This window comes from Lathamus discolor, chromosome 11 (assembly GCF_037157495.1).
Source record: "Lathamus discolor isolate bLatDis1 chromosome 11, bLatDis1.hap1, whole genome shotgun sequence".
In the NCBI taxonomy this organism is placed as follows: Eukaryota; Metazoa; Chordata; class Aves; order Psittaciformes; family Psittacidae; genus Lathamus; species Lathamus discolor.
Genome location: NC_088894.1, coordinates 6,610,318 through 6,637,826, shown reverse-complemented (window position 1 = coordinate 6,637,826; position 27,509 = coordinate 6,610,318). Strand labels below are relative to the sequence as shown.

Genomic DNA, 27,509 nt, shown 5'->3' with positions numbered 1-27,509 from the left:
GATTCTTCAGCTTGCTAAGACACAACTTAGCACAAGCTGGATGCTGAGGATCCTTGCACCTTGCAGTGTTCTCAAACTGGTAGCTAACTTTCAGTTCTTCTGGGAGGAGCAGGTGGGGCTGGGAGGAACACAAGTATGTGATACGTGGGGCATCTGTGTGTGATATGGGAATGGGAAAGAAGGAGGCTGAGCAGTAACCAGTTTTCTGGTTTCATGTTTGCTTCTTCGTTTTCATGTCACAGCCTCTTGTCAGCTGCTATATATTGTTCCTTTGGTATCACTTAAAGCCACATTTGACTTAATGCCAGTTGAGAATCTAGTCCATAATTCCTAAGAATGAAGCATTATTCACCACTATAGAAGTTATATTTCTTCTCAGGTCGCTTCACACATGTGGAGCCTTATACAAAACCACAGCACACAGATCTCCATCCACTTTGGTTTGTGTATGCTGAAACATGCTTGATTTGTCATATGGCCATGTGGCATTTGCAGACTGAAGCATAATGTGCAGCATCCTTGCGCAACTGAGACCTGGATTCCCTTGGTGACCTCTGGGAGAGCTAAAACTCTTGAGAAAATCAATCAAGTGAAATGGAGCACTCTGCAGAACAGTTTAGTTTAGACTAAAGAGGATTTTCAAACACTGAAGTTTTCCTTTCCTGGACCAAACCTATATTCTTGACATTACTGGACCTTTGTGCTAGCAGGACTCTGCTCCTGTGGGTGTGTTGAAGGCCATTAGGCATGCACTGCTCTGCCAGTGCTGGGTGCACCAATTCTACTTTGCAATGCTAATGTGAATGGATCTGTTTGTGTGCTTGGAGAGATTTTGCAGAAAAAGAGATTTATATGCCTAATGCATTTGGTTTATTATGGAAACCTAAAAGTGTGCCAATCTTTTCAGTTTCATTGGAAAAAGCAGGCAGGTATGTAGCATAAAGGAGACACCACAGTCAAAGGACACAAGAAATGGCTGAGCTGGTAAGTGCTCTTTGATCTCAGCCTATCTGTTCCCTTTGAGATAAGTTCATGAAGCACATAGACCCTTTGCATCATCCCTGCGGCTCAGCCTGTATCAGTACTATGAAATAGCCATGACCTGGAAGAGTTTTCTATGTCCTGCTGTTGAAAGGTGACTGTAAGGTATGCCCTGTTGCGACCAAGACAGCTGCAGTCTCTGTGGGTGGTTCTTAGCTGGTCTGAGTGCTACCTGCTTATGTTTGGGTTTTATGCCGTTTGCTTTCTTGACTTTTGTCTGATTCCCAGGAAAGCAGCCCCAAGACAAGTTCTAACCCTCAACTCCCAGCACCAGAGCCTGCTCCAGGACCTGCAGCCTGTTGCTCCACAGATGTTGGCCCTGCTCCCCTCTGCTTCAGTCTCTTCACTAAAGTTTCACTGCTGAGAAACTCTGACAAGGGGTGAGATGAGATCTTCATGGTGGGGAAGGTGGAGAGGGAGCACCCTGGTTACTGTGCGCTGCCTTCTCCCAGCAGTGCCGACACTGGTGGGATCCAGCCCCCAGAGTGGTCCCAGGGATGTGTTGCAGTCTCCTGCCCGGGGCTGTGGAGCTGAACAGGGCTGGTTTAGAGAGGGCCTGGGAGAAGGTCTCAAAATGTAAGGGTTAACCTCTGGCCAGCTGATCTTTAAGTAGCAGGCAGCATTCAAATCACAGCCAACAAGTGGGATGTGAGAAGCCAGAATATTCAGGCATTGGGAATTGTGGGTGGCATTGAAAAGCCAAATGCAAGAACAGAAACATATATTTTAATCTATATTTCCATTACATTCACAAGCACAAATTGTGAGGGGGGAAGTGCATCTCAAGAGCAACATATGTGTTATCGCATGCCTCTATCTAAGTATACAAGCATGGGATTAATGTCTATTTAACATAAAGCTGAAAGTTTGGTGTACAGATGGTAGGAAGTTGGGCAACAGCATGTGTAGCTTGTAGCATAGGTCTATCTTAAATGAGTGCTATCACCTAGTGTTGTTTCTCACAAAATTTTGCCCTTCAAATCCACCCCTAACCCACGTGGAAAGATGCTGAGCTGCCTCTTCAGGACAGGATTACTCAGGAGTTCATAGGCCAGGGCATCTGACCCCAGTCAGGCTAGGTAAGTATCTGGTGATGATAAAATGAGATGAGAACACAAAGGAGTGAGAGTTGATAAAATTCAGCCAGTGGGGCTAAATCTTTTCAGACACATATAGTGGGGTTTCTCCCCATCTTTTTAAGGCAGTGATGCAGTGAGCAGTGTTGCATACAAGAAGCAATGGACACAAATGTCTGTAAGACACTTGACACAGCAAGGTACAGCAGACTAAAGGGTAGGGTTAGTTAGGTACAAAATGTACATGGGAGATACAAAAGGAGAAAATGTGACTGGCGTGCTGAAAGCACATTGCATGCAGATTTTGGACCCACGCACAAACAGGTAATAAGCAGAACCTTGTACCATGTGAAATAAATACTGCTAACGCTGTTTGCAGGTGGGGAAACAGGCTGAGTGAGATGGTGTGATTCACAAAAAGGGAGAACACCACAACTGGAAGCAGTCCGTTCCAGATTCATGTCATTAGTATGATGTACTCTAACTGTTTTGGTACATCCCTGCTCTAGTCAAATAATTGCGGGGTACTGAGAGGTGGGATGAGGCTTTACATTGCTCTGTGTTCAAGCAGTTTTGGTTCAGAATTTTCTTCTTTGTCTATTTATGGTGATTTTCTTTGTCTTTATGAATCTGACCAAGCCTGTCTTGAAAGAGAACTCATCTTTCAATCTGCTGTTATCAAGGTTACATGTTAGGTGCATGCTTTCAGGGAAATAACATTGACCTCATTGATTATGTTGTAGCTCTGCCTTTTCTAAAGCTTAGGACACTGTCTGCTTAATGAATGCAGTTGCAATCAGTGCTTTTATTCTCTGCTCTCAGTTTGCTCTCTAAAATGAAATGCTCTTGTGGTCTGAGTGGAAGCCAAGAGTGGCAGTATGCAACACTTTAGCGGCAGCTGGCTGGCTTGGAGACCTCACTTGATCTTCGTGTTTTCTGCCAAGTGGGGACGATAATGGTTCATTAAGACACCCTGCTCATGCATGGCAGCGGAGCTGGAAAGTGACTTACAAACTATCTGCTGTGTTCAATCCCTTTGAGCCTCTCTGTAGGGGGCATAAAATAGCCGCTTGAGCAGAGTCCAAATACTTCTTTTCAGTTCCACACTTTTTATTTAGTGTATCAGTTCTGTGATTTCCATTGTATTTAATCTACTTGTAGATACCTGTTTTTAGCTGAAATAATGTCCAAGTTGTCCTTCATGAGCTCTGTTCCTTCACAAATGATTCTCTTACTTCATCACTGCTTATTTTCATAGCCCTTTACTGATATCTCACTGAATTATCAAGTATGTTCCTTAGTGAAGACTTCACATTTCTTTCACAGTCTTGTTGATTGTCCTGAATGACTTTTGCTTGGCAGCTGCTGACATTCTGTTAAAGTTTCCTGTGGCAGACCTGACTAAAACTGTGCTGGTAGCTTTGGGGTTTCACGTTCCTGGGCCAGTCACGGACTACAGGCAAGTCATGTCAATGTTATCCTTCCTACTGAGTGCTTACCAGTAAATGGGTTCAATAGTAGGGTTTTCACAAGGGTTTATCACCTCTGTCAGTGAAAGGTTTTCTCTCACATGTAAGGAAGCACGAGTGAGGAACTGCACTGACTTAATTCTTCATCTCAATTTGGCCACCAAAGCTTCGTATCACTCCAAGAGCTGCAAAAGGTGCGCTGTCAGTGTTGTGTGATGGAGGTAGCAAGGCAGAGTGTCAGCCACTTGCCTGGAGTTATGGAACAGTTCAGTAGCAGAGCTTGGAGCTGTTCCTGTGGAGGTATATCTACACAGCATGTAGATGAGGCCCCTCAGTGATATGGTTCAGTGGTGGTCTTGGCAGTCCTGGGGTAATGGTTGAACTTGATGATCTGAAAGGTCTTTTCCAGTCTTGCTGATTCTGTTTTCTATGTGCATAGCAAGGTCTCTGCAGGTACGCCATGGACAGGACAAGGCAAAGGCTGGGAGAAAAGTCTTTGTTCAGGAAAATTAGTTCCCAACCCAGGCTGAGGAATGCTGGAAAGAGGGTTTATTCAGTAGTTCTGTGTGGAGGTGATAAATGTGAGCAAGAACTAATGGAGTGCAACTCCTAACTGAGAATTAGGAGGGAAATCAATGTCAAGACAGTGTTTTCTGCGCTTGTATAGCTTCAGAAATGAAGGTTCCACCTTGGCTTTGGCTGGTGGACAGTGTTGCCCGTCATCTTTGTGGACTTCTATGCCTTGAAAATTAAACTATGCTTTGAGACAGGATGTTCTAAGGATGCCATTTGGCTGGAGACCGGAAGAGGCATTGAGGAGCAGGGACTTTCAGAGGCCTAAGCCGGCTGTGTCACAGCGGGTAGGTCGTTAGCCCACTGCCAGCCATGTTTTCTTTGTGTTTGGTCAGTATATGCATTTCTTTTGGCTGTACCACAAGGAGCAGTATGTGAGTAGGTAAATAATTGTTTAGAATGGCTGGTTTAGTCTCATGTGATCTTTTTGTGCTCATACAAAGTGCTGACAAGCAAATCCTCCTAAGGGCTACTGTTTCCTTCAGCTCCCACCTGAAGCTTCTGCATTAACCTGCAGCCTGGGCTGTAGTTGTGCTGATGGCCAGATACAGAGAACATCAAACAAGGGCAGAAGTGAATCCCTATCAAGGACATCATGCAACATGCAAGATTCACCCTTTGGTTCTGGTACTGTACAGCATTGTGCTCTACACATGACTGGCAGAGTGGGTAAGTGTCCCCATCTGCGCATCAATACCTTTCTACCCTACACATGGATGTTTGGTTGCTGCCCCTCATGCTTAAAATAGAGCTGTGTCTTAGGGAACTCCCCACTAGTGCTGGCCTGCACAGTGGAGATAATGTCTGTATCTTGTACCGAGCCTTTTGCTGCCTGCAGATATCCCCAGTATCTGACACATCTGTTTGGACAGCTCTCTGAGTCATTAATCCAGGCGAGTACAAAGATAGTTTCCTCCCAGTTGTCTCTGCACTCCCTTGTCCCATGAATACATCCACGGACTAATTTTTCACTGGATTGAAGGATGAGGCTCCTTTCATTGCCTGACAGTATAGGACACGGCAGCATTTGGCTTGGGCAGCACAGAGCAGTTGGCTGACTCATATTCTTTGTGACCCCCCTCTGTACTGACGGAGAGACCCTTTTTCAGGGTTGTGCTATCTTTAGTTACTCTGATTCATGACCCTTTCCCACGGGAGTTTGAATTTCTGCCTCCTGCTGATGTGCAGTGTTGCCCTGTCTGGGCTGCACATCCTCGCTCTGCCTCCTTGAGCTGTTTCCCTGAGCCTGCTGCTTCACAGGTGAACGACTGTGGGGCACAACAGCTCTAATTCCTCCTCTCTATCCCATTATCCTGCTGTTCATCTGCTTGGGAGGTGATGGAAAGGACTCATGCCTGAAACACCATGAAGGGCAAGGCCACCCCCAGAGTCTCCCATCTTCCCTGACCAATACAAAGTGATTATTCAGACCTCTCTCTCTCTCATGAATACTTTTGATGTTATATTTTTGGAGCACAGTATCCTCAGAGCTGTTTTGCCACTTGAGCCCTAGATCTCTGCTCCCTGTCACTTTATTTTTGCCTCTCCTGGCTTGATTATTGATGAGAGCAATTTGCAGTACTTGCTGCCTTATTCAGCAGGAAGAAACTAGGTGTACAAGAGAGAAAAGTATTCACATCCTCTTTGTAGACTGAGCAGTGTGCTTCCAAATCTCTGCACAGATGTGCTGTTTTTGATTCGTGTTTCTGCAGACAACTGTCCTTTGCTACACTGGCTGCAGCTGGGCTTCATGTTCATGCTATGGACCATGTTCCCAATCTGTATCTGTCACTGCTGCATAATGGAAAGGATAAACCTCCTTTCTCTTGTAGGCTCCTCTAATGGTTCAGTTTTAATTTGCATGTTGCTGACTGATTTTCTGTTTAGGCTGTGATAAATAAAAATTAAACATTCAGAACAGATCCCCAGCTCGGGACGTCAACACATTCTACAGATCTGAATCACGCCTCACAACATCCTGCACTCGGCTTTCTTCTGAGGGGCAAACGGAGAGTCCTGATGCTGGAAGCAAATCTATTCCTGCCAGCACAGGGTCACAGGGCATGGTCCAGTTAACATCTCTGCGTGCTAGCCAGGGGCTGGTCCGGGTTACTAAGGGCATCAGTTGGAAGCTGTGGAAAATCTAGTTGTGATTTAAGGCAATCCCATCTGTGACTGCTCTGTTCCTCTGCTGGACATGAATGTCACTGCAGCAGAGACTGTGGGAAGCTGTATGTTCTTGTACTCCAGCCCCTCCAGTCTGAGCCTTGTGTTTCATTGCAAACCTTCTGAAACACCCAGCTTTGCAAAGAAGTGGTTCAAGTGTGGTAGAATTTCTTCTTTCTTGGCTTTGCACTGAGGATCTTCTCGTTTGAGAGGCTTCTGTAAGACTTTGTTCCTAAGAAGTCATTAGAATGGAGATGAAATGTTTCACCAGACGTTTAGACGTGCCACTGCTGTGCTGTGTGTAAATGATGTATGTGCGTAATTATCTACTCCTGACATCAGTGTTCAGTGTGTTAAAACAATGTTCGTGTTCAAACTCAAGAATTCTAGGCTGAAAGGAAATGGTATTTTCATGTGCTGCTCAGTCCTTCAATTTCTAACATTCCTGGTGTGTTATCCTTAAATGCTGTCTCCTTATTGTTTTCTATTAGAAATGTCTGTCCCCTTTTAAAACTGAAATGTGCGGTTAGAAGAGATACACAGGTTTGAGCTTGAGGTGTAGGCTGCACCCTTCATCGCCTGTAAAGGTCACTCATGTAAGCAGGAACAGCTACTGGTAAGCACCGTTACCTGCCAACAATACAGCTTTCATGGACAATTTGCCTGAATAATTACCCGTACTGTATTCAGTACTGCCATTGCCAGAGACCTTTAAAATGGGTGAAACCATGTCCGTTTTCATAAAAAGGAAGAAAAACCACATGGCATAAGACTAAGGGTGGCAAATTGTGATTTAAGATGCCACTTGAGTCAAGGAGATGATTAGGGGTGAATTAAATGCCATTAGTAATCAGGAACAGACCTCTTACAAAATTCCACAGACCCAAGTCCATGGATTTCAGCAGTCTCAGGATTGACTGCAACAATGTGGAGTCCCTTCTGCCCCTTAGCTTGTCAGTGCCTATATCAATGATGGAATTGCTCACAGAGGATACTAGATAACTAATTTTAAGATAAAACATTGGTACCATCAGAGCACTAAAATCCACCCTGTTTGCATGGAAAAGGTTGTAGTATTTGCACATACAAATTAGGTGCACAATTATGCAGTTTAAATGACTGAACACACTGGTACGCTTACAAATGCTTGTAGTCAGTGACTTCCATCACAGGGATAGAACCACAGGGAAGGAGGTCCAAACACACAGACAAGTGGTTCTCAAGGTCTCATCTCCTTATTTCCACCACTTAGCAGAGGTGTGCTGCCAGCATTTTAATGGGGTGCTCCCAGGAAAGGGTCCTGTATCTGGTGGTGAGCTCTACAAGGCAGAGGGATGAGTTTCAGGTTACTTCTCACCATCTGGGCTTCATAAATGCTAAGGTAAGGACACAGCACTACAGAGCACCTCCGATGGGTAGCAGCTGGGCTGCACTGTCCCTTCTTCACCTGGTGCAAAAGCGATACCTGCCCCCTCATGTGCCAGCTGGGGAGCAGGAGGGCCAGCCCTGTGGGGAGAGCAGTGCTGAGGAAGCAGGGAGCTGCCCCGAAAGGCTGGAAGCTGAGCAAGCACTGGTGAGTGTAGCATTTCATCAGTGCAGCTGACAAGCGAGGCGACTCTCATGGGTTTTTGTCACTGTGTGCAGAGCTGGCTGAAAGCTTTAAAGGATGAGCTGCGTTGCTCTTTGACTATAACATCACTTACTGGGTTCCTCTGGACAGGAAGGTCTAGCGTGTGCACACTTGCGTGTGCATTTTCTTCCCCTACCAGCTTCTCTTGGCTGAAGGAGAACCCAGATCCCCATTTTGAAGAGCCACAGTAATTTGATTGTGTGTTTGTTTTCATTTTCAAGTTCTTTCTAAGAGGAAGAGCCCATAAGCTTCATTTCAAAGGTGAAATCTGGAACCTAGGTCTGGAGTTTGGTGCTGTTAAAGCTGTTACCAGTTGCTGCAGTGTCCTCCTGGCTCACCAGTGAGCAGGGGAGTTCCCATGTCCCTGTGCTCACTGCCATTCTCCTCAGTTTTCAGCAATTATGCTGCAAATACTGCATTTGTATCCTTAAAAACCTAAATGTTTAATTACATGAAAAGGCTTTGGTTAGCACAGACTTACAAAAGCATCTAGATAAAATATCTTCCAACAGGAAACCTGTTCTTGTCAGGAGAACAGGATTAAACAGGCATCTAGACAGTTAAACCCTGGTCTCTTTAGAGGTATAGCTGGAAGCAAGACCTTGGACCAACAGGATCTGCTGTACAAAGCCACCTCAGCTGGTACAAATGAGCTGCAATGGATTGGGAGCAAAACTAGGTACTTTCAGCCTCGAGATTGAACTCAAGTAGGTCTCTTTGGGAGGTGGCCCAAGAGGAATTGAAGACTTCCAGTTAGCCTTTGCCTATGGCCCATGGGGCAGAGAGGGAGAGACAGAGGAAACTGGAGCAGGATTACAGTCCCAGTGCTGTGATTAATGCTGGTGCTGAAAGGGGAGCAGGGCTCTCTGGGCTGTAACCTACTTGGCAAGTCTTTCCCACTTCAGTCTCCTGGCTGGCAGCCACAAATATTAGTTCTGGGACGGGTGACATTGTGTAGGTTTGACATCCCTCTTGTGTTGCCTTTGTAATGCTGCCAGCGTCCTGTGGCCATTTTCTGTCGTTTGGGCTCTTGCTCCTTTGGGGGACTGATAGCTCAGATACTCATTTCTGTCTTCCTGTTTATTTACTGGGGTTGTTTTTGTTTGGGGTCTGTTTGGTTTTCTTGGGGGGGAAGAAGCTTAGAAAACAGAATGGGGTGTGTGGGGTAACAAAGACTATACCAAAATCTCTAGAATTCACAGCAAAGAATTGTGCTTCAGGTCAATTTTGGTTTCTAGAAATGAACCTGTTGGTTGAAGCCCCAGATCAAAAGTCCTCTTCTAAAGATCATACTGTGCCTCAACTGTTGCCGTAAGAAAGCAATGTGGAAAGAGTGAGGTGGGCCTGGATTTAAGCCTGGCTCCCTATGTGCTTGGGCTTTCAATGAAAAAGCTGTTCCATGAACAGCCAACCTTATGAAGTCTGGTTTCCTGCAGGGTTGGGTTTGTCTCGTCACCTCCACAAGCCCTGGCTCCTCCATCTCTCTTGAAACTGCCTGCAGACAAGAAGAGAGGCAGTGAGCAGGGGTCCGTGGGTGCTGCGTGATCAGCTCCCTGCCCCATGGCATCTCCACTGAGCGCTCTCACCTTCTCAGCCAGCTCCTTCGGGTCGCTCCCCACTGCACAAACCAAGTGGGAGCTAAGTTATCTCAAAGTATTCAATCCCTCTTCCAAATCTGGGTGACAACAGCTGATGAATGAAGTGCTACTGGGGAGGAGCGGTGTTGCTGAGGAGGCGCAGGCTGAGATGGAGGGCTGTTTCCTAAGGAAACTGTGCTAAGAAAATACAATGCAATTGTGCAAATGTGCCCACAAAGTTAGTAACCATTTGCAGTCCCTGTTACAGTGCAGTATGGAGTGGAAAGTGCTGCTGCTGCTGTTTGAGTGCATGACTCTGCCAAGGACTCTCTGTGGCCCTTGGTGTGCCAGTGAACATCTTCACTGAGGTCCATCCCAGGGAGAAAATGAGGCACATTCCCTGGTGGATGTCAGGCTCTTTGGGTTAACTCTGGTTGGGCGGAGGGGACTGCACAACGGGGCCTCAAACTTGGCTGAGGCCTTTGTGTTTCTGGAACACAAACAACAACTAACTTTTGGTCTGTAATAATCTCAGTATGTATCTATTTACATAGCTGTTTAGTCCGTAAATGTTTCTCATGAAGGCTCTTTCCAAAGCACGTAAAGTAACGTAAGGCTATTGCTGTGTGTTTCTCCAGCTTTGGGCTTCCTTTCTGAAGCAAATTAAAGCACAGAAACCCAAACTGACCAGCAGTCCTGGCAATATTTGGAGCTCTGAAAAGGAGTGCCAGGATTTTTGATGTTGCTCCCATTTCTAACTGGCAATCAAGGGAAAGCTCTTGGGTTAGAGAGAATTAGCAAAACGCATGGTTAAGTGGTGGTCGTGACTTGTGTTTTGCCAAGAGGAGACAGGTCAAATGATTTGGGTGGAAAACAAAACCCAGCTCCAATTGGCAACAGGCTCAGCACAGCGATCCCCACCTCCCTGTCCTCCCCGTCACTCCGAGCATGTCCTTGGAGCACCTCACAGCGCAGCATGGGGCTGTGCCGGGTGGCCGGCCAGATCTTCAGGGAGAGGTGAGTGACTTACCAGCTCTTGGGGGGGGATGAGAGGAGGTGGCCAAGGGGAGGGAGCAGCACTCTCCGTGCCTCAGTTTCTTTCGCTGTGCAAACAGCAGCTCTGAGGCCAGTTGGTGGGGATGGGGGGCTTAGGCTGAGCGCTTGCTGGGCAGCGCGGTGCAGGGAGGGCGGGTGTCCGGGCTGAGCCGCCCGTGCTGGCCCTGCCGTGCAAGAGCTGGCCGGGACGGGGACACGGGGGCAGAGCCCCGGTGCGGGCAGGGCAGAGCCGCGGCGCGGCGCGGCTGGAGCGGAGCTGTCCGCGGCCGCCGGTGCTGAGCCGCGCTGGCAGCCTCCGCGCTCCCGCGGATCCTGCGCCCCCGGCCCCATCCCTCGCCGCCCCGCGGAGCTGCCGCGGGAGCCCCGGCAAGTTTCAGGCTGCGGGGAGCTCCCGGGGCTCCTCCGGAAAGGTAAGGGGGGGGGGGCGCTGGTTCCTGTAGGTGTCCCATGGGCGGGAGGGCAGGGAGCTGGGCCCCATAGCTGTGTCCCTGGGGCTTGGGGTGATGGAGCACAGCACCGCGGCTGTGCTGCGTGTCCCGGGGGGATACCAGCGGTGCCAGTGGCGGCTGAGACCCCCCACTCCCCAGCTCGGGCACTGGTGCATGTGTGCGTGGGGCTGCACCGCCACGCAAAGGAGTCATAGGGGGCTAATAGGAGGCAGAAAGCAGACTTGTTTTGTCTCTGACTGATGGGGAAGGGCAGTCCTAGCACAGGAAAGCACTAACCTACAAAGTGATTTCAGGTAGGGGACTGGGGGCTGCCTTCTTACACTGCAAATTGTCCTTCACATACTGAGCAGTCACTCAGCTGTGCTCTTTTCCTCTTCTGTGACTTCTTAAGGCTTGCTTTATTTGCTGGGCAGGCAGCAGTGTCTAAGCTTCTCCTGAGCTAGGCATTGCAGAAATCGATTCCTGTTATGTACTATTGGAAGAGACTGGAGGTCAGCTGAGTTTCCAGGCTCATCAGGTTTCCTCCTCCTCTCCAAGAAAGGCTCAGGCTTTGTGGCACATTGATGGAAGGAAAGCAACTGTCCAAGTCTGGAGATGAAAAGGGCAAACCTGACAATCATACAATATGAAACACTTGACTTTTCAGACAGACCGAGTGCATGTGGTCCAGCCATTCCAGCCCTGCCAGTGCCCTCCCAGGTGGCAGATACAGACATGGGATGTGGGTTTAGGCTTGATTCTTCCTGTGAATGCAAGAATAGGGTCTGTGATGCGGAACACGAGGGTTTCCTGGTAATGTACCTGTCGCAGCAGCTGCTTGGAAAACTCCATCTCATTTTGAAGTCTGATTAAATTGAGGGGAAAGGAGCTTTCACAGCCTGTCTCTTCTCAGAACAGAGTCAGAGCAATGGAGCTTAAATCAAATTCAACAGCTTTGTATGCCCAAGGACTACGTGGCCGAGCAGTTTGATTTTAAAGGGCTGTGTTGTGCTGGCTGGGTAGCTCCCAATGAGATGTTCTCATGTGAAGTCTCTCCCAGAGGAATTACAGGTTTCGTTTTGCGTGAGCACAGTCATGGGTTTGAAATGTTTTTGAGTTGTAAGAAAACTCCAGCAGCTGTTTCTGCCCAAAGTGGACGTGTTTGGTACCCGATACTCGTGCAGGTTGCGACTCTCCACTAAACCCGATGCAGACAGGGATGCTTCCCTCTTTGTCTCACGCTCACCTGAGGGAGCAGCTCGGGGTTTGCAGCAGGCAGGCGGAACCAGGACAGGCTTGTGAACTGGCAGGGAAGGAGGTTACCCACTGTCTTGTTGCTCCAAGGGTGAAGACCATGTAAGTACCTTCTGGGGCCAGGTGTGGAGAGGTCACAGCATCCCCCTCACAGAGGAGCTCTGACAAGTGCACCACCTCCTAATTCATCCCGGGGGGGTAAAGGCTTTACAATCCCCCAGGGACAGCAGCAGGGGCAAGGCTGGGGCTTTTGCAGTGGTTTCTGTACGGATCCTCACTTGCTGTGCTGCACAGAGCTGCAGGAAGTTTACAGGTTCCAGTCTGTGATCTCCTTTCAGACACAAAAATGATGTCTCTCTGCATCTCTATGAAATGGATTTATTGTCCCTGTGTCAATGACATCAGCAGATCTATCAGTGCAAGAGATGCCTTTTTGTCATTTCCTGTATTACAAGGAGAGACGTCTGCTTTACAAATAGCTCAAGCACAACCATAACAATAAGGTCTATCCCAAGTAATACGCCAGAAATAGAAGTTCATCTCCCCTGCATTACTGTTACTTTCTGCCAGCTTGATCTCACAGGACACTTGTAGCTCCCTTGATGTATTGATGGAGACCTGCCAGGGGGCTGAAGGAAATAAAGTCCTCAAGCTTTGCCAGTTCTCTCCTTCCTTTGCTGCGTGTGTGCGTGCACGCCAAGGAGCAGGAACAATTCCTTCCAGACTGTTTATGCTGGGCCTTGCCCTGTCTCATCCCCGGTGCAGCTGTGTGACCACAGTCCCTCCTTTTTCCCAGACTCCATGCTCTTAATACACTGATGCTTTGCTAAAGCATCTCAGAGGGGCAGTGTGTGTCCTGTGTTCAGCATTGTCTGCTTCCAAGGGCTCTTGAGGAAGGCTGAAATATGGCTTAGGGGAGATCTATGCGTTATGTGAATTTCAGGAATGATTTGCTCAGCCCTAAATGAAGGTTGTTTCTAATTAGGTTAATGAAGGACGCCATTCTCATGGCTGGAGTGACTCGTCTGGTACAGAGAGGTATAAATCACCTGTCCCTGTACACAGACACTCTTTAATATCCAAAGAGCACAGGAGAGTAAGAGGGATGATGTTCACTGGCCTGTGAAGCATTGAGCTCCATCTGTGGAGGAGATAAACCCATAGCCTCGTTTCACCATTGGCGCTGTGTCCCTTGGCCCACCCGTAGTACAGGGGGGACTGCCCATCGCCAGCATCTCCACATCTACTTCACTCTGCCCCAGCTTTGCTCCCAGGGTGACTTGCCAGACTTCCATCCCATGGGATGTGGCTCCACATGGCCCCTTGGCTGGGTCTCACCCAGCTTGCCCTGTCCCAGGGCTCTCATCACCTCCCTTCCTTGCACTCTGCTGCACACAGGGGTGGGCAAAGCAACAAGCAACGCTGAAGGCACTTGTGTGTCCAAGTGCTGTAACTCAGTGCCCTAGGCAGAGCTATAACCACCTGGCAGCACGTTCATTCATCCCAAAGGCACAGGCTCACAGTGCACACATCCGGAACGTGCCTGTGGGAGCTTTGCCCACCTTTCATCTGTTTGTAGTTAAGGAGAAAGAGTCACATTCTCAAGAAACTCAGAAGCTCATGAATATGTAGCAAACCCTCATCCCTCCTTCCCTCACATCCACAGTGTCACACTGTGGGTCTAATAACTTGGTGGTTTTCTAATATATTTAACCTTGGCATCGATTAAAATGCTTTGGCACACAAGGAAGGGAGAGGTGGGCTCCTCAGGACATTCATCATAGGAAACACATTGAGATTGGATTTTCGTTAGCTGTGAAATCAAATACTCTGAAGCAGCTTTTTCACCTTGACAGTTAAGAATATGCATCAGTGATGTTCCCATCCTGCCTTGCTCCTGATGTGCTGGTGAGCAGGGAACCCCATCTGCTCACAAACCCTTTAGAGGGTGGCCTGAAAAAGGGAGAAGTTGGGCTCCAACCTCTTCTGCTTCCTTGTGATGCAGAAATCTCAGGGAACTTTTCTGCAGCATCCCATCAGTTCTGCCTGCTCTTTTCAGCTAAAGCCTTAGATCCCATGGCTGGCTGGCAGCCTGCCATCTTCCACTGAAGCTTGGGTTTGCCATCGATGCTTTTTCCTAAGATAAAATGACTCGCAAGATTTTAAACAAAACCTCAGCACAAGCAGCATTGTTTTGCTGTTCCTTATGAGCCCCTGCATGGTATGGTGAGGATTTGAGCGCAGGGACAAGATCCACACAGGGCAGGCGAAGGAAGTTGAGGGAATGTTTCCCTTTTCCTTGCTAGGGATTTCAGGTACTCGATGGGATTGTCAGTGAAAATCTCCAGGGGGAACCTCCACTGGACGGCTGGTAAAAGGAAAGGTCCAGCTTGAACCCTGGGTGTGAAAGCATTTGCGAGGGGTCCCCATTGCATGGTCAGTACCAGGTATCCAAGAGCATCCTTTTGTTGGAATGATTGATCTCATGAAGGGACAAATCATTTCCACGCCCGGAGCCCCTGTGCTCCCCTCCTAGGTGATGCGGTTTCTCTGCAGCCAGCAGCGTGTGCTCGGTGCACAGAGCCCGGCTTGCACCGGGCTGGAACCTTGCCGGAGTCGTGGTGCTTTCTGCAGGCTGCCCCTGCAGAGTGGGCACGCTGAGAGCACAGGGCCTGGAGCTACAGCACCCAGAGCAGGGAACAACAGTTTCGTTACTGCTTTAATGTCTGCTGGAAGATGGGCCCAGCACAGACCAGGGCCAGGAGGGACGGTTTAAAGCTCACCTCTGTGCCGGGGTCTTTGGGATGGCTTGGCTCTGCTGGGGACTCCTGTTCATTCGATCCCCCAAGCCCCCAGGGAGCAAATAGGAAAAGGCACCCGGATGGACACCGGTACGTCCCAGTGCCTCGGCCAGGCAGGCAGGGAGGAGCTTCCCGGAGCTGCGGGTGCCATCAGTCACGCTGAGGACACAGGGAGGGGACAGTCACCTTCAGCATAAACCTCTAAGGGGAAAGCCTGAGAGCAGCTGGCGAGCCAAGCACTGAGATGCTTTCAGTGCAGTGCCAGTGCAGAAAGATGAGGCAGTGAATACTCAAAGCAGGCTGAGGAATGGTGCGCAGCCCCCCAAGTTAATATGAGCTGGGGTAGTTTCCTGCCTAAACCCTTTTCCCTCTAGGCAGAGCTCAGGGTGGATCTTGGCTCATTGCTGCTCAGACCAGCACCTTGAGTACCCTGGTACTTATGCTTTTAGACGTTTAAGGGGATGGCCAGGGAGTGCATGGAGCAGCTGGAAAGCGCAAGCAAGCGGATGGTGGTTACAGTGACTTCTCACAAGCAGCATCTGCTGTGGGGCCACGCTGAGAGGGCTCAGTTCTCTGTTCTGTGACCATGTGAAATGAATAGGGAGAGGGTAGGGAGGGTGTAAAGCAAGCATCTTGTCAGTTATGTTAACAAAGGAAAGCAAGCTCATGCCCATGAACTGTACCTTGTAAATGAGGACATTCAAATGTGTGACACCGCAGTGCCAAAGCAGAACTGAGAAAGCAATGTTCACCAGCCAGGAAAGTGTATGGAAAACCAGCTCAGTATTCATCTACCAAGGGTGTGCTGGGCTGGCAAGGAGAAGTCCTCCAAGCCAAGTTGCTGCTCTGACACCAGCCCTGTATTATTTAAAGTGGGAAGCCTCTAAGACGCAAATGTTAATGTTTTCCTTACATATTTTAGCAGGCAGCTATTAAAAGGTAATGAATTAAATGGCCAAACATCAAACTGTGTGTACAAAATACAGTGCATGCAAAGCGGTGGTGCTGTATTTGTGCATACTGGTGACAGGACAGGAGATGTTTGGTATGTTCAAGCACAGGCTAGCTTTGTGGCTGTCAGCCTGCCTGGGCAATCACACTGCTTGGTGCTTTTCCCCATAGGTGCTTGCATATCAGACCGCTGGTGGATAACAGTTTAGTTGCTTGGTGAAACACACGCTGTTGTTAAATGAATGCTTTGTTTTGCGCAACAAAACACTGGAAAAATCACTGCTGTGGTGATCATTTCTCCAAATGTGAAGTTCGTGGCAGGAAGCTCTTTTGCAGTAGGAGACCCAGACAGAAGCGGTTAGACAGCCGGGCTGTGCGTTTGCCTTCACAATGCCCATACAGTGCCACAGACCAGGCTTCTCAGACCCGGGCAGGAGGATGGGGCCAGTGCAGAACCTCTTTCTCATTGCTAAAAGCCAGTAAATGAGCTGGGGAAGGAGGCGAGCGCTGCCCAGCTTCCTGAGCACCTCTGTCAGTTGAGCAGGAGGATGTAAATGGACCTTAACTTAAAATCACACTTGCACCAAGCTGTCGAACCAGTAACATGGGCAGAACGGGTCTCAAGGAGCCTGCCCGCAGCACAAGGGCTTTGGCCGTGTCTACTAGAGCGAGCAAGGCGAAACCTGGGTTACTGTTGCTCCTTCTGTCTTCACCGCATGACACCTCTTTCTGTCCAGCACACACTGGCCAGGACTGCTCTGCACAGACCACTTCTCTTGCTTTCCACCACCTCTGTTCACAAGGGGAGCAGGAACCATCCAGAGAGACCTGAAGTTCAACAAAGTGAATTGAGGAGCATGGATGACCATTGCAGCTCCCATTAACAAAAGAATTAGCCAGCATCCTGTCTGGTCTGCAGAGACAACTCCATCATCCTCACGGTGTGTAGGCACCAGCCATAACAATATTTGATTGCTTAACATCAGATGCTTGAGATAGGCTCACTGAAAAGCAGTAAATGTGAACTGTAAATATGCCATAGGTTGTGTGCCCACCTAACCCAAGAAAGCCAGGAAGTAAACCAGAGGAGCCATTGCCCATCTGTATTTGGCTCTATGGGCCAGTAACACAGAAACTATTGACAGGATCTCTTGGCACCAATTGAATGCCAATTAGAGTCTTAAATTAGTGTCTTAAAATACAGTTACACTCAAAGCTAGTTTACTCATTACTTTAAATAGCTCCATCTATCTGAATGCAGCCTTGGATGAGAGGTGGGCATTCTCACCTCGGTACAGGGGGAGTTGCTCTGTGAAGTCCATGTCAGCAGAGCTGGGGTTCCATCTCCCATGGCTCTTGGTCCATGCGATGGCTCCCAAATGACCTCACAGCAGTTTGTTACTCACCTCCTCCCCATAAGGCTAACTCCCTGTTCCAGCCCAGTGTGTCCCTAAGAAGACGAGGTGATGGGGCAGGAATAAGCAGCCTGGTGGCACTTGTGAGGGTTAAACCGAGCCATGGCTGCCCCTGCTCCCTGGCAGTTCTCCCGCAGCATGCAGGTAGGGACCTTGGGGAAGAAGGCAGGAATCCTGCATGCATTAACCATCCCAGCAAGCAAGCTAACAGCTATTGAAACATATAATTAAACCATTATTTTCTCTCGCCCCATCTTCTTTATTTTACCTGAACACAATATTTTTCCATTTAGTTGTTATCAGTGAAGGGAGTGAATATCCTGGAACACGTCTGCTGTTCTGCTCTACTACCCCCTATTAACTTCCTGAGCACTTGGGAACCTTTGGCTCAGCTGCACAAAATAACAGGGAAACTAATTATATTGATAAAACTCAATGAGTGAGTCAGGCACCCTGAGAAAGGGAATGACTTTTTACTACTGTTCTTTTTGTGTTAATACACGTGTTCACCCTCACGTTCTTCACCGCCCGCACTGCACAGCAGGGATCACATTTAGTTACAGCTGAAGAAGGAAGGTCCCCACCAGGAGCAGTGATGATGGGGGTGACAATTCCTTTGTGTCCCCGGCTGTGGGGTCTCCTGGGCCTGGCATTCGATGAGCAGCTTGTTGCAAGTCCGTTTGTCTGCATGGCCCTTCTCACACACACGGTGCGCATCTCACAGTAGAGGCAATTACATGCTGCTGGGATGGCACGTGAACAGGTCTTGGCTCGCAAAGAGAGTAGGACAAAGAGAGTCCACCTCTCTGCTGATGTGGACACAGGGATGGTGGAGCCATGTGAAGGACCCCACAAGCCTGGAAGAGGTGGGTACTTTGCAGACATGAAGCCTCCATGTGCAAACACACAGCGCCTGCTGCAGTCAGCGCATGGCTGGGGCTCGCGGAGAAGATTCAGACCCAAAGGCCAATGCTGATCAGTAAAATCTGTAAGTGAAGGAGCAGTAATCAAGTGAGATAACAGCCTGATCCTGTCATCAGCCCCCTGCCCAGCCGGTTTGGTCAGCGCTGCACCAGCATTAACAAAGCCACCTCCCGAGTGGTGGGGCCGCGGGGGGTGTGTGCTGCGGGCTCCGCTGTAGTGCAGTGCCAGGAGCTTGTCAGAGCTGCCCTCGGAAGCCAGGCGCTCCTTCATCAGCCAGCGCTCACTCTCACTTGTGTTTGTACCTTGCTTTGCAGATGGGAGATGCGTCCAACACCTCAGTGTTCATCTCCACCTTATCGGAGAGAGAAGACCTGATCTTTGGCACGCTCTACTTGGTCTTTGGTAAGGAAAGACAGCCTGTTATACCTGTGTCCCTGCTGCGGGCGGCCCAGGTGCCTGCCTGCCAGAGACAGTCAGGCCTTTTGTAGTCACTGGCGCTTCCAGAAGTGTTCAGTCATTAGCAGCAGCATCAAAATGGCCCTTCCCACATTACTCATAAAGGATGAGCTGGCCAAAGCTGGGTGGCTGCATTCCCCTCTCCAGGGAATTGCAAGTACCAGTCATGGTTTTAAGTGTTTGGGAAGTTGAAGAACAACCTTTTAGGAACATGCTGTAACTCCTACTGCAGCCACCTGGTGTGAGATGGATGGGGACTCTCTGTTAGCATTGCCAGCTTCATGACTGTTGAAGGTGATTTAGACCTCAGGCTGGTCCTTCCTTTCCACAGAAGGTGCTGATGAATGTCCTGTGATTTGGAGTTAGTGGCACTGAATGGCCAGCAGGCAAAACTGAGGGGCTAGGATGTGCTCTGAGATAGCCTGGACATGGTTGGTGTGGATCAGAAGTGAATGAGGAGCAAAGGAAAGCCTCCCGGTTTTCTTAGCCCTGAGCATTTTGTCTCCCAAGAGTCTTTCATGCCTGTGAGGATGGGGAAGCCAAGGGATGCTCACATCACTGGGGCTGCGAGCAGTCCTCTGTGCACCTACAGCTCCGAAGCGTTAACACAGCCACTAAACTGTACTTCTGTGAGACTAGCTCTGGGGGAAAGACGCCTCAGGAGGCTGGGGAGGACAAACACCTCGGTGCTCTACCCTCCAGCCATTCCAAACCCTCCAAAGCTCTGGATTTGGCCAGGTTCTGTGTGGGAATCCTGTTCCTGAGGGGAACTTCAGCAGCTCTGGGAGCTGGTTCTTACCATGGCGTTTAATTTACGCTCTAATCCATTAGGGAGAAGCTCTCATCCCACCCAACCTGCCCCAAGAACAGCAAAGATTCCCCTTCTGAGGACAATGAAACCTCTTTTCAATGACAGCACAATTACGTAGTGAAAAAGGCGAGAAAGCTCTCGTTATAAAATGTTAATCGCCTCTGTTGTTTTAAATACATGAATAGCAAAGAGCCTGCCTTTGTTTAGTCTGGATTTTCCTTGATCTTCACAATGCCTTTCTTGTTGTTTATTTTGTTACCGTGATATTGGGTAACACAGACCCAAGGAGTGACACTGCCAGGAAGAAATTAAAGAGACGAAGGGGCCCAGCTCCTTGGCCTCACATCAGAAGAGAAATCACACAAAGCTCCCATTATTTATCTAGCTGGAAGGAAGTGCCCCCTCGCTCCTTCCAGCTGCAAAAAGTGACTCTGGCCAGATCCTGCACCCGGAGCCCACTGCAGTCCCATCCCATCCCTGCCCTCCTACCAAACGCCTCTGTAGGACCTCAGGAAGGGGAAGGGATCAGATTCAATGTAAAGCAGCTCCAGATGTGCTCACAGAGCTCTGCAGGTCCCACGGGCTCCCCTGCTCAGCCCGCTCCAGACAGGGAAGCCTGGAGCCCTTTCACCCTCTGTAGACATCTCTGGTGTTTGCTTCCAAACTTCTCAGGATGATCCTGGCTCCTTTCCCGGCTCTGTTACGCACAGCACTGTTCCTCTGCCTTGTCCGCAGGCATCATGTCCCTCTTTGGGAACTCGCTGCTCCTGCTGGTGGCCTATCGGAAGAGGTCCATGCTGAAGCCTGCTGAGTTCTTCATCGTCAACCTGGCCATCAGCGACCTGAGCATGACAGTGACGCTCTTCCCCTTGGCTGCCTCATCCTTCTTTGCACACAGGTACCTTGTGGAGGCAGCTCTGTACTGGCAAACAGCCCTGGGTGCATTTTGGTATTGAAATGGGGAGATTCCTGGCAAGGGGTATGTATGGGCTCATGGGGTCAGTCTGGTGGCACTGGGGCACTGTGTAACCTCACAGGGATCCATCCCACAGCAGGGTGCTTTGCTGTTCCCTGTCCCTCAGGTTTATCACTGCTGTTAAAGGGGTTTGGTGGTGTGTTTCTGAGCTGGCACCCATGAGGCATGGGCACTGCAGTGATGCGTGCTGGTGTGCATCACGGCACTCCTATACCCAAGGCTCCATCTGTGCTCGTCACTGGGATGCTCAGGGAACAAATTAGGGCAAGATCATGCACCTTTTTGGGGCAGTCAGGAGCTGGTACATGTGCAGCCTGTTACAGCCACCCGATGCAGGGCCAGCTTTGTGGGACCAGCAGATGGGAAATACCCAGAGCAGGGAGCAGGGTGAGCATCCCCATGCAGGGGGTGGCAGGGGCTGCCGGCCATGGCCCCCAGTGCAGGGGCAGGGCTGGGGTTACCGCAGGCTTCCCCTTGCAGGTGGCTCTTCAACCAGGCCGTCTGCACCCTCTACGCCTTCTGCGGGGTCCTGTTCGGGCTGTGCAGCCTCAGCAGCCTGACGGTGCTCAGCACGGTTTGCTGCCTGAAGGTCTGTTACCCAGCATACGGTGAGTGCTGGGTGTGCTATCTGATCTGTGCTTACACCCCTCTCTGTTAACGTAAACCTTTGTGCTTTACAGGGCCAGATCCACCTCTTCTGGGAAGACTCTGCCCCAGGGCAGCCTATTCCCAGTCAATACACAGGGTCATAGGAAAGTTTAGGTTGGAAAAGACCTTAAGGTCTTAAGATCATCAAGTTCAACCATTAACCCGGCACTAAACCACTAAACCATGTCAGTAAGTGCCACATCACTTAAATACCTGGACAGCCTGTTGCAATGCTTGACAACCCTTTTGGTGAAGCAGTTGTTCCTAATCTCCAGTCTGAATCTCCCCCCGCATAACTGGGGGCCACTTCCTCTTGTGCTATTGCTTGTTACCTTTCAGGTAGTTGTAGAGAGCAAGAAGGTCTCCCATGAGCATCCTTCTCTCCAGGCTAAACAACCCCAGCTCCCTCAGCTGTTCCCCATCACACATGTGCTCCAGACCCTTCACCAGCTCCATTACCCTTCCCTAGACATGCTCCATCACATCAGACTTGTGCTTAGACTAGAGCAGACCCTGCTCTGGGAAGCCACAAGCTCTGGCACTGCAAGAAGAGCTGCTTTCCCCTGTCCCAGGTGGGAGAGCCACGGGCCAAATGTATTTAATTCACTGAAATAATGACTACAGAAGGGCCGGGTTTGCAGTGTTGCAGCTCACTTCTGTAGCCCTACTTCTACCAGGACCTCCTCTGCAGAGCTAATGCGATGTTTGCAGCCCTAAGCTTGGGCACCAGCTCTTTGGAGAGGGCCTCCACTGCAGAGAGCACCTGAGGGAGCGAGGGGACACGGGGATGTCCCCTGGACATTTACAGCTCCTCCTGTTTGGAGCTGCTTCTTAACTTCCTCAGGCCAGTTGCAAACCCTCCATCTAGGACCTATCTTCAGAACAGACTTTGGGTTAAAGGCCAAAACCAGGAACAGAACGTGAGACCAAGGATATGGGTTTGATTTCCAGACCAGCCCCAGGGCGCATCCTCACCCCTCTCCCATGGTTTGCTGCTGCCTGCCCTGAGCCTGTGGCTCTTGCCAGCCACCAACCTGCTTTGGGCAGCAGCCTCAAGGACGATGCTGCAGCGCGGGCACCTCGGTTATGTGCCAGCACAACGGCTCAGGAGATCACTAGAAAGGTGGAAGGAAAGATAAAGGTAAAAGGGGGCTGTTAAAAGGCAGCCCGGGTACCATGGCTTTTCCCTGCACAGGTTTTGCTCTAGATTAGCTGGCACTGGCAGCCTGGCACATGGAGCTTGTCTCCCTGTGACACCCCAGCCCTTTGTCCACGAGGAAATTACTAATTTCAATGGGGTTTTAATTGCGTGGTTTTAAAGAAAAATGTTCCTCCCATGTATGGCTGAAGGTGCAGCCCTTTATACTGAGCTCTCGGAAGATCAGGGAGGTTTAGATTTGACAGGGGATGGGGCAGAAAAGAAGAAACCCCTCCTCTCCCAGGGTTTCAGTCTGCCAGAGAGGAAAAGATCCTTCCAATGACAGTGGAAGCATTCAAAACCATGCAGATGAGGCCCTCAGTGACATGGTTTAGGTGGTTGGGGTAATGGTTGGATTTGATGCTCTTCAAGGTCTTTTCCAACCTGGCTGACTCTATGATTCTCTGTCCCCCCACATTCCACCAGTGGCCACACGACCTCCAGCAATTCCTCCCCAAGCAGAGAGGCTCTGCCCTGCTGGTCCTCAACCCTCAGTGGTTTATGGCAAACCCCTCTGTTTGTCTTGGTTCCTTGTTCTGGCCACCCCAAGGCCTGGGGAGGTACCTGTGCATCCTGGGGCGCTGGGGTGAGCGTTGGCATGGCTCTGCCTTCTCCATGGCTGCAGCAGTGCCCTGCTCAGGGACCCTGTCTGTGTCCCAGGACAGTCGGCCCCATCCTCTGTGCCTGGGCAGCTCAGGGTCCCCAGCGCCACTCTCTGCTCCCCTTCACCCACGGGAACCCGTCCTCACCCTGATCCCTGTGTTGCAGGCAACAAGTTCTCTCCCTGCCACGCCGGAGTTCTGCTGCTGTGCATCTGGGCATATGCCCTCATGTTTGCCACAGCCCCCTTGGCCGAGTGGGGCAGCTACGGCCCCGAGCCCTACGGGACAGCCTGCTGCATCATGTGGAACGCCTCGAGCAGAGAGGCCACGCTCTACATCCTCGCCCTCTTCATCTTCTGCTACCTTCTCCCCTGCCTCCTCATCCTCGCCTCCTACTCGCTGATCCTCTGGAGGGTGCGGGGGTCCCGCAGAGCCGTGCGGCAGCACACGTCCCCCCAGCGCAGAGCCCGCAGCGTGCACAGCCTGGTCGTGAAGGTAGGGGAGGCTCCGGGGTGCTGCGGGGTCTGGGGGTGTCCCCAGCCCAGCACTCTGTGGGCAGGTGAATGTGGCGGGACCCCGTCTCCAGGTGTTTGTATCAGTGCGGGGAACAGCACGGCTCTCATTTAAAGCCATCAGGTGGAGGAGATTTCATTTTCAGCTACATTGGGAAAGACCATAAAAGCAGCTTGATGAGTCATTGCGCCCCAGGCTACAAGCAGTGCTGTAACTTACCGCGGACATGTCAAAAAAAAAGGTGGATATCCTTTAAAAAAGCCCAAACGAAAAAGAAAGCAGCTTGGAAACCTGGCCTGCAAGGAGAGGTTTGTGTCTGCTTAGAGGAGGGGTCTGAGCCTGGCCCAGTTCCAGAGCCTCTCAGTTGGTCTGTACACCAGGTCGAAGGAGGTGATCCTGCCCCTCTGCTCTGCTCTCGTGAGACCTCACCTGGAGCATTGTGTGCAGTTCTGGTGTCCTCAACATAAAAAGGACATGGAACTGCTGGAACAAGTCCAGAGGAGGCCACGAGGATGATCAGGGGACTGGAGCACCTCCCGTATGAAGACAGGCTGAGGAAGTTGGGGCTGTTCAGCCTGGAGAAGAGAAGGCTGCGTGGAGACCTCATAGCAGCCTTCCAGTACCTGAAGGGGGCCTATAGGGATGCTGGGGAGGGACTCTTCATCAGGGACTGTAGTGACAGGACAAGGGGTAACGGGTTAAAACTTAAACAGGGGAAGTTTAAATTTGATCTAAGGAGGAAATTCTTTCCTGTTAGGGTGGTGAGGCACTGGAATGGGTTGCCCAGGGAGGTTGTGAGTGCTCCATCCCTGGCAGTGCTCAAGGCCAGGTTGGATGAAGCCTTGGGTGAGATGGTTTAGTGTGAGGTGTCCCTGTCCATGGCAGGGGGGTTAGAACTGGATGGTCTCAAGGTCCTTTCCAACCTGAACTGTTCTGTGATTCTATACAGATTGCTGGAGGGAGGCTGAGTGCTCCCAAAGGGCTGTTGGACTCAGCTGGCCTGGTCCAAGCCTGGGTCCTTTGTACCCATCTGACACCCACTGGGCTGAGGCAATTCCCGTGTTTCCCAGGTGGGACAGGGTGCGAGCTGCCTGAAGTGGGTGCAGGTTTATGCACCACACTGCGACATGCTGAGTCACTGCTGATGTCTGACACACCAGGGCTCCAGCGGGATGGCTCCAGAAGGCTCAGCACCTTTCCCTTGGGATGTGACCAATTGCTCAGGGTCCTGTTGCACGCGGCTGAGTTCGGGGGGCGGGGGGGGTTCAGCATCCCACAGGTGCACAGGAGGCTCACGGCACCACCATCTCCTCCTGTTCCAGCTGAGCATCGCCGTGTGCCTGGGGTTCCTGGCTGCCTGGACCCCTTACGCCGTCGTTGCCCTGTGGGCAGTGCTGGGCGATGCCAGCCAAGTGCCAGCGCTTGCCTTCGTGCTGTCGGCCGTCTTTGCCAAATCCTCGACGCTCTACAACCCCCTGGTGTACCTGCTCTTCAAGCCCAACTTCCACAAGTTCCTCTCCAAGGACGTGGTGCTCCTCCAGGCCATGCGAACCCTGCTCTGCTGCGGCTGCCCCAGCGCCGCACTCCAGCCCTTCCCATCGCCGGGCTTCGGGGACCACCCCGGGGCTTGCAGGAGCTGCAACGACACCTTTGAGTGCTTCAGTACCTACCCCAAGTGCCACAAGCCCGCGCGGGCGCCCGGCTCCTCGCCCCGCTGCGCGCCCCTGGCCATGCTGGCCGATGGGGCTGCGTGCCCGCCGCGCCTGAAGAGGACGGTGCAGGTGATGGTGCTTGTCACCAGGAGAAGGTCGGGCCTGAGCGCTGTGAACGTGGTGGGGGAAGCTCTGCCATCGGATATCATGAAAGACCTCCTCTGAGCCTGGCCCTGCCCCGCTGCCTCCCACCAGGGCACTGGGGGATCACCCCAAACCCAGCTCTCACCTGTGTATCCAGTGGGTCCCCATCATGTTCTGCAGACAAAGTGACGTCTAACACCACCCTTGCCTCCTCCTCTGCTCTGGCTCTTGCAGCTCAGAGCCGAGGCTTTGCACTTAGAGAAACCAAACAAAACACCAAACCCCAGTGCCTGGAATCGGCCCAGGGGGCAAGTCCAGGGTCCAGTTTATCCCATGCCTTGCTCTCTGGGCCCTTGGCCTTTGTTTCTCCATCCTGGTGCTCTGATGACCAAGTAGGAACTTGGTTGTCTTAAGAAACTGTTCTTGGCAGGGAGGGCCCGAGAGGTGTCCTACCTCTGGCGCCAGCTCCTGCTGACCATGTCCTTTCCCAGACGGGAGCAGGACGGTGCTGCTCAGCTACCTCACTTGGGATTATGAAGCATCTCGATATACCTCTCAAGAGACCACTCTGTGCAGGCTGCCTAACCCCACTCCCTCGATTTGAACACAAACCCACCACCATCATATCGATCGAAATGGGAGCTCGTCTTTAGAGTAAGGTTTGGGGTTGGAATAATCCTGGTGTGAGTAATAGCAGCCCCAGGCTGTGCTCTCCAGGCAGGGAATTGCAGATCTGTGGCCAAGCATCATCCTGGAGACAGGGCAGAAGCTGAGTGAGACAGTGCTGAGAGAGGCTGGTTATGTCCCATATATGAATCAATGCATTCAATGTGATGGGAAGAGTCAGCAGCAGTGGTAGGAAATGCGCTGCCCACCAGCACCCAGCCAGGCAGTTACTCGTGGGAGCGCTTGACGTTGTCTCTGGTTAATGAATGAAACGGCACCACAACCCATTGCCAGGGCTGCGGCATTCAGTCATGGATGCACTACATGGGAATAGTGACCTGTGTCTGCATGGACATGGGAAACAGCCGCTGCCCGGATGAGCACTGCCTGTGCTCTGCCTGCCCGCTGACCCCCAGCTCTCCCTCCTCTCTCCAGACACCAACAGTGCTGGTTTTAGCCATCGCTCCAGACCCAGGATCTGTCACTGCCTTTGCTTAGCGCAGACACAGCAGGGTCCTCTCTTCCAAGGACTCGCAGCACCTCAAGGAAGACCTGATAGCTGCAGGGTGTGCAGAAACACAGAGGGAAGGGGATGCCCTTGGGGAGGGGCAGCAAACAACACATTCATTTAAGCTACAAACTTAAACCTAAGCATGAAGAATACCGAGGGGTTTGCGCCTCAATGTTTGGGCTCAATTCCAGCGTAGGAGGCAATGGAGCCAGCGTGAGCTCTGTGTTGGGGAGGGCGGCTGCTGCGTGCAAGGGTGCTGTGTGTGCCTTCACTACCAGCTGCTGCTGCACAGCTCTCATTAGCACACAGCAGTCATGCTCTTGCTTTTGTCCCTTGGTCGTTTCCCCTGATCCACCTGAACTGGCAGTTTCCCTGTGACCAGAGAGGGTCCTCGATACCTCTGGGATGCTCCTGCATCTTACCGGGATGGTTTTGCCCACCTGTGATACCTGCAGGCGGTCGGGGCAGGGTTTATGCCCAAGAGCCAAGTAGTAACTGAAAGGCCACACAGGGAGCAACGGTCCTGCCTTTGCTTCCTATTCCTGTCATGCAAAAACCAGCCCCCAGCCCCGGCATGGACGTGTTTGCAAAGGACGGGATTAAAACCAGGAGGGAGGACGGGGTTTCCAGCAAGGGTGCAGGTCACTGGGTCACTGCCCTTCGCACCCACAGCGTGGGGCTGCCCCATCTCCAGGGCACTCTGGCACACAAGGGAATCACTCGGGGTCACTGCTCGCTGGTCATCGCATTCCAGATACTGTGCATTGTTAAAGTAAACTTGCTCGTGCAAGACTGGCGTTTGACTTGGCTCAGTTACGTGTTAGCGGCCGTGCTCCGGGGTAAATGGGGATCTCAAAGCTGTGCCTGCTGCTGCGCGCGGTCGGGGTGGGAGCGCTGCTGCTGCGGGTGAGCGACCACAGAGATAGGCCATGGCCCATTGGCAAGGCTATGGGGACCTGGGGCCAGCAAAC

General features: G+C 51.0%; 1 protein-coding gene across 4 annotated transcripts; it reads left to right on the top strand.

Annotated features, from left to right (window-relative positions):
• Positions 1-1,383: 1,383 nt before the first annotated feature.
• Positions 1,384-27,335, top strand: LOC136020324 (opsin-5-like). 4 transcript variants are annotated; one of them, XM_065691328.1, is made up of 6 exons: positions 1,384-1,421; positions 18,676-18,763; positions 20,364-20,526; positions 21,085-21,212; positions 23,219-23,547; positions 24,888-27,335. In XM_065691328.1, exons 2-6 carry the CDS (start codon positions 18,676-18,678, stop codon positions 25,440-25,442), a joined length of 1,263 nt encoding a protein of 420 aa, XP_065547400.1. In that variant the 5' UTR covers positions 1,384-1,421; the 3' UTR covers positions 25,443-27,335. The 4 variants fall into 4 exon arrangements, with proteins under 4 accessions (XP_065547400.1, XP_065547401.1, XP_065547399.1 ...); XM_065691329.1 differs by lacking the exon at positions 1,384-1,421 and adding an exon at positions 10,482-10,549; XM_065691327.1 differs by lacking the exon at positions 1,384-1,421 and adding an exon at positions 15,710-16,963.
• The last annotated feature ends 174 nt before the right edge of the window (positions 27,336-27,509 follow it).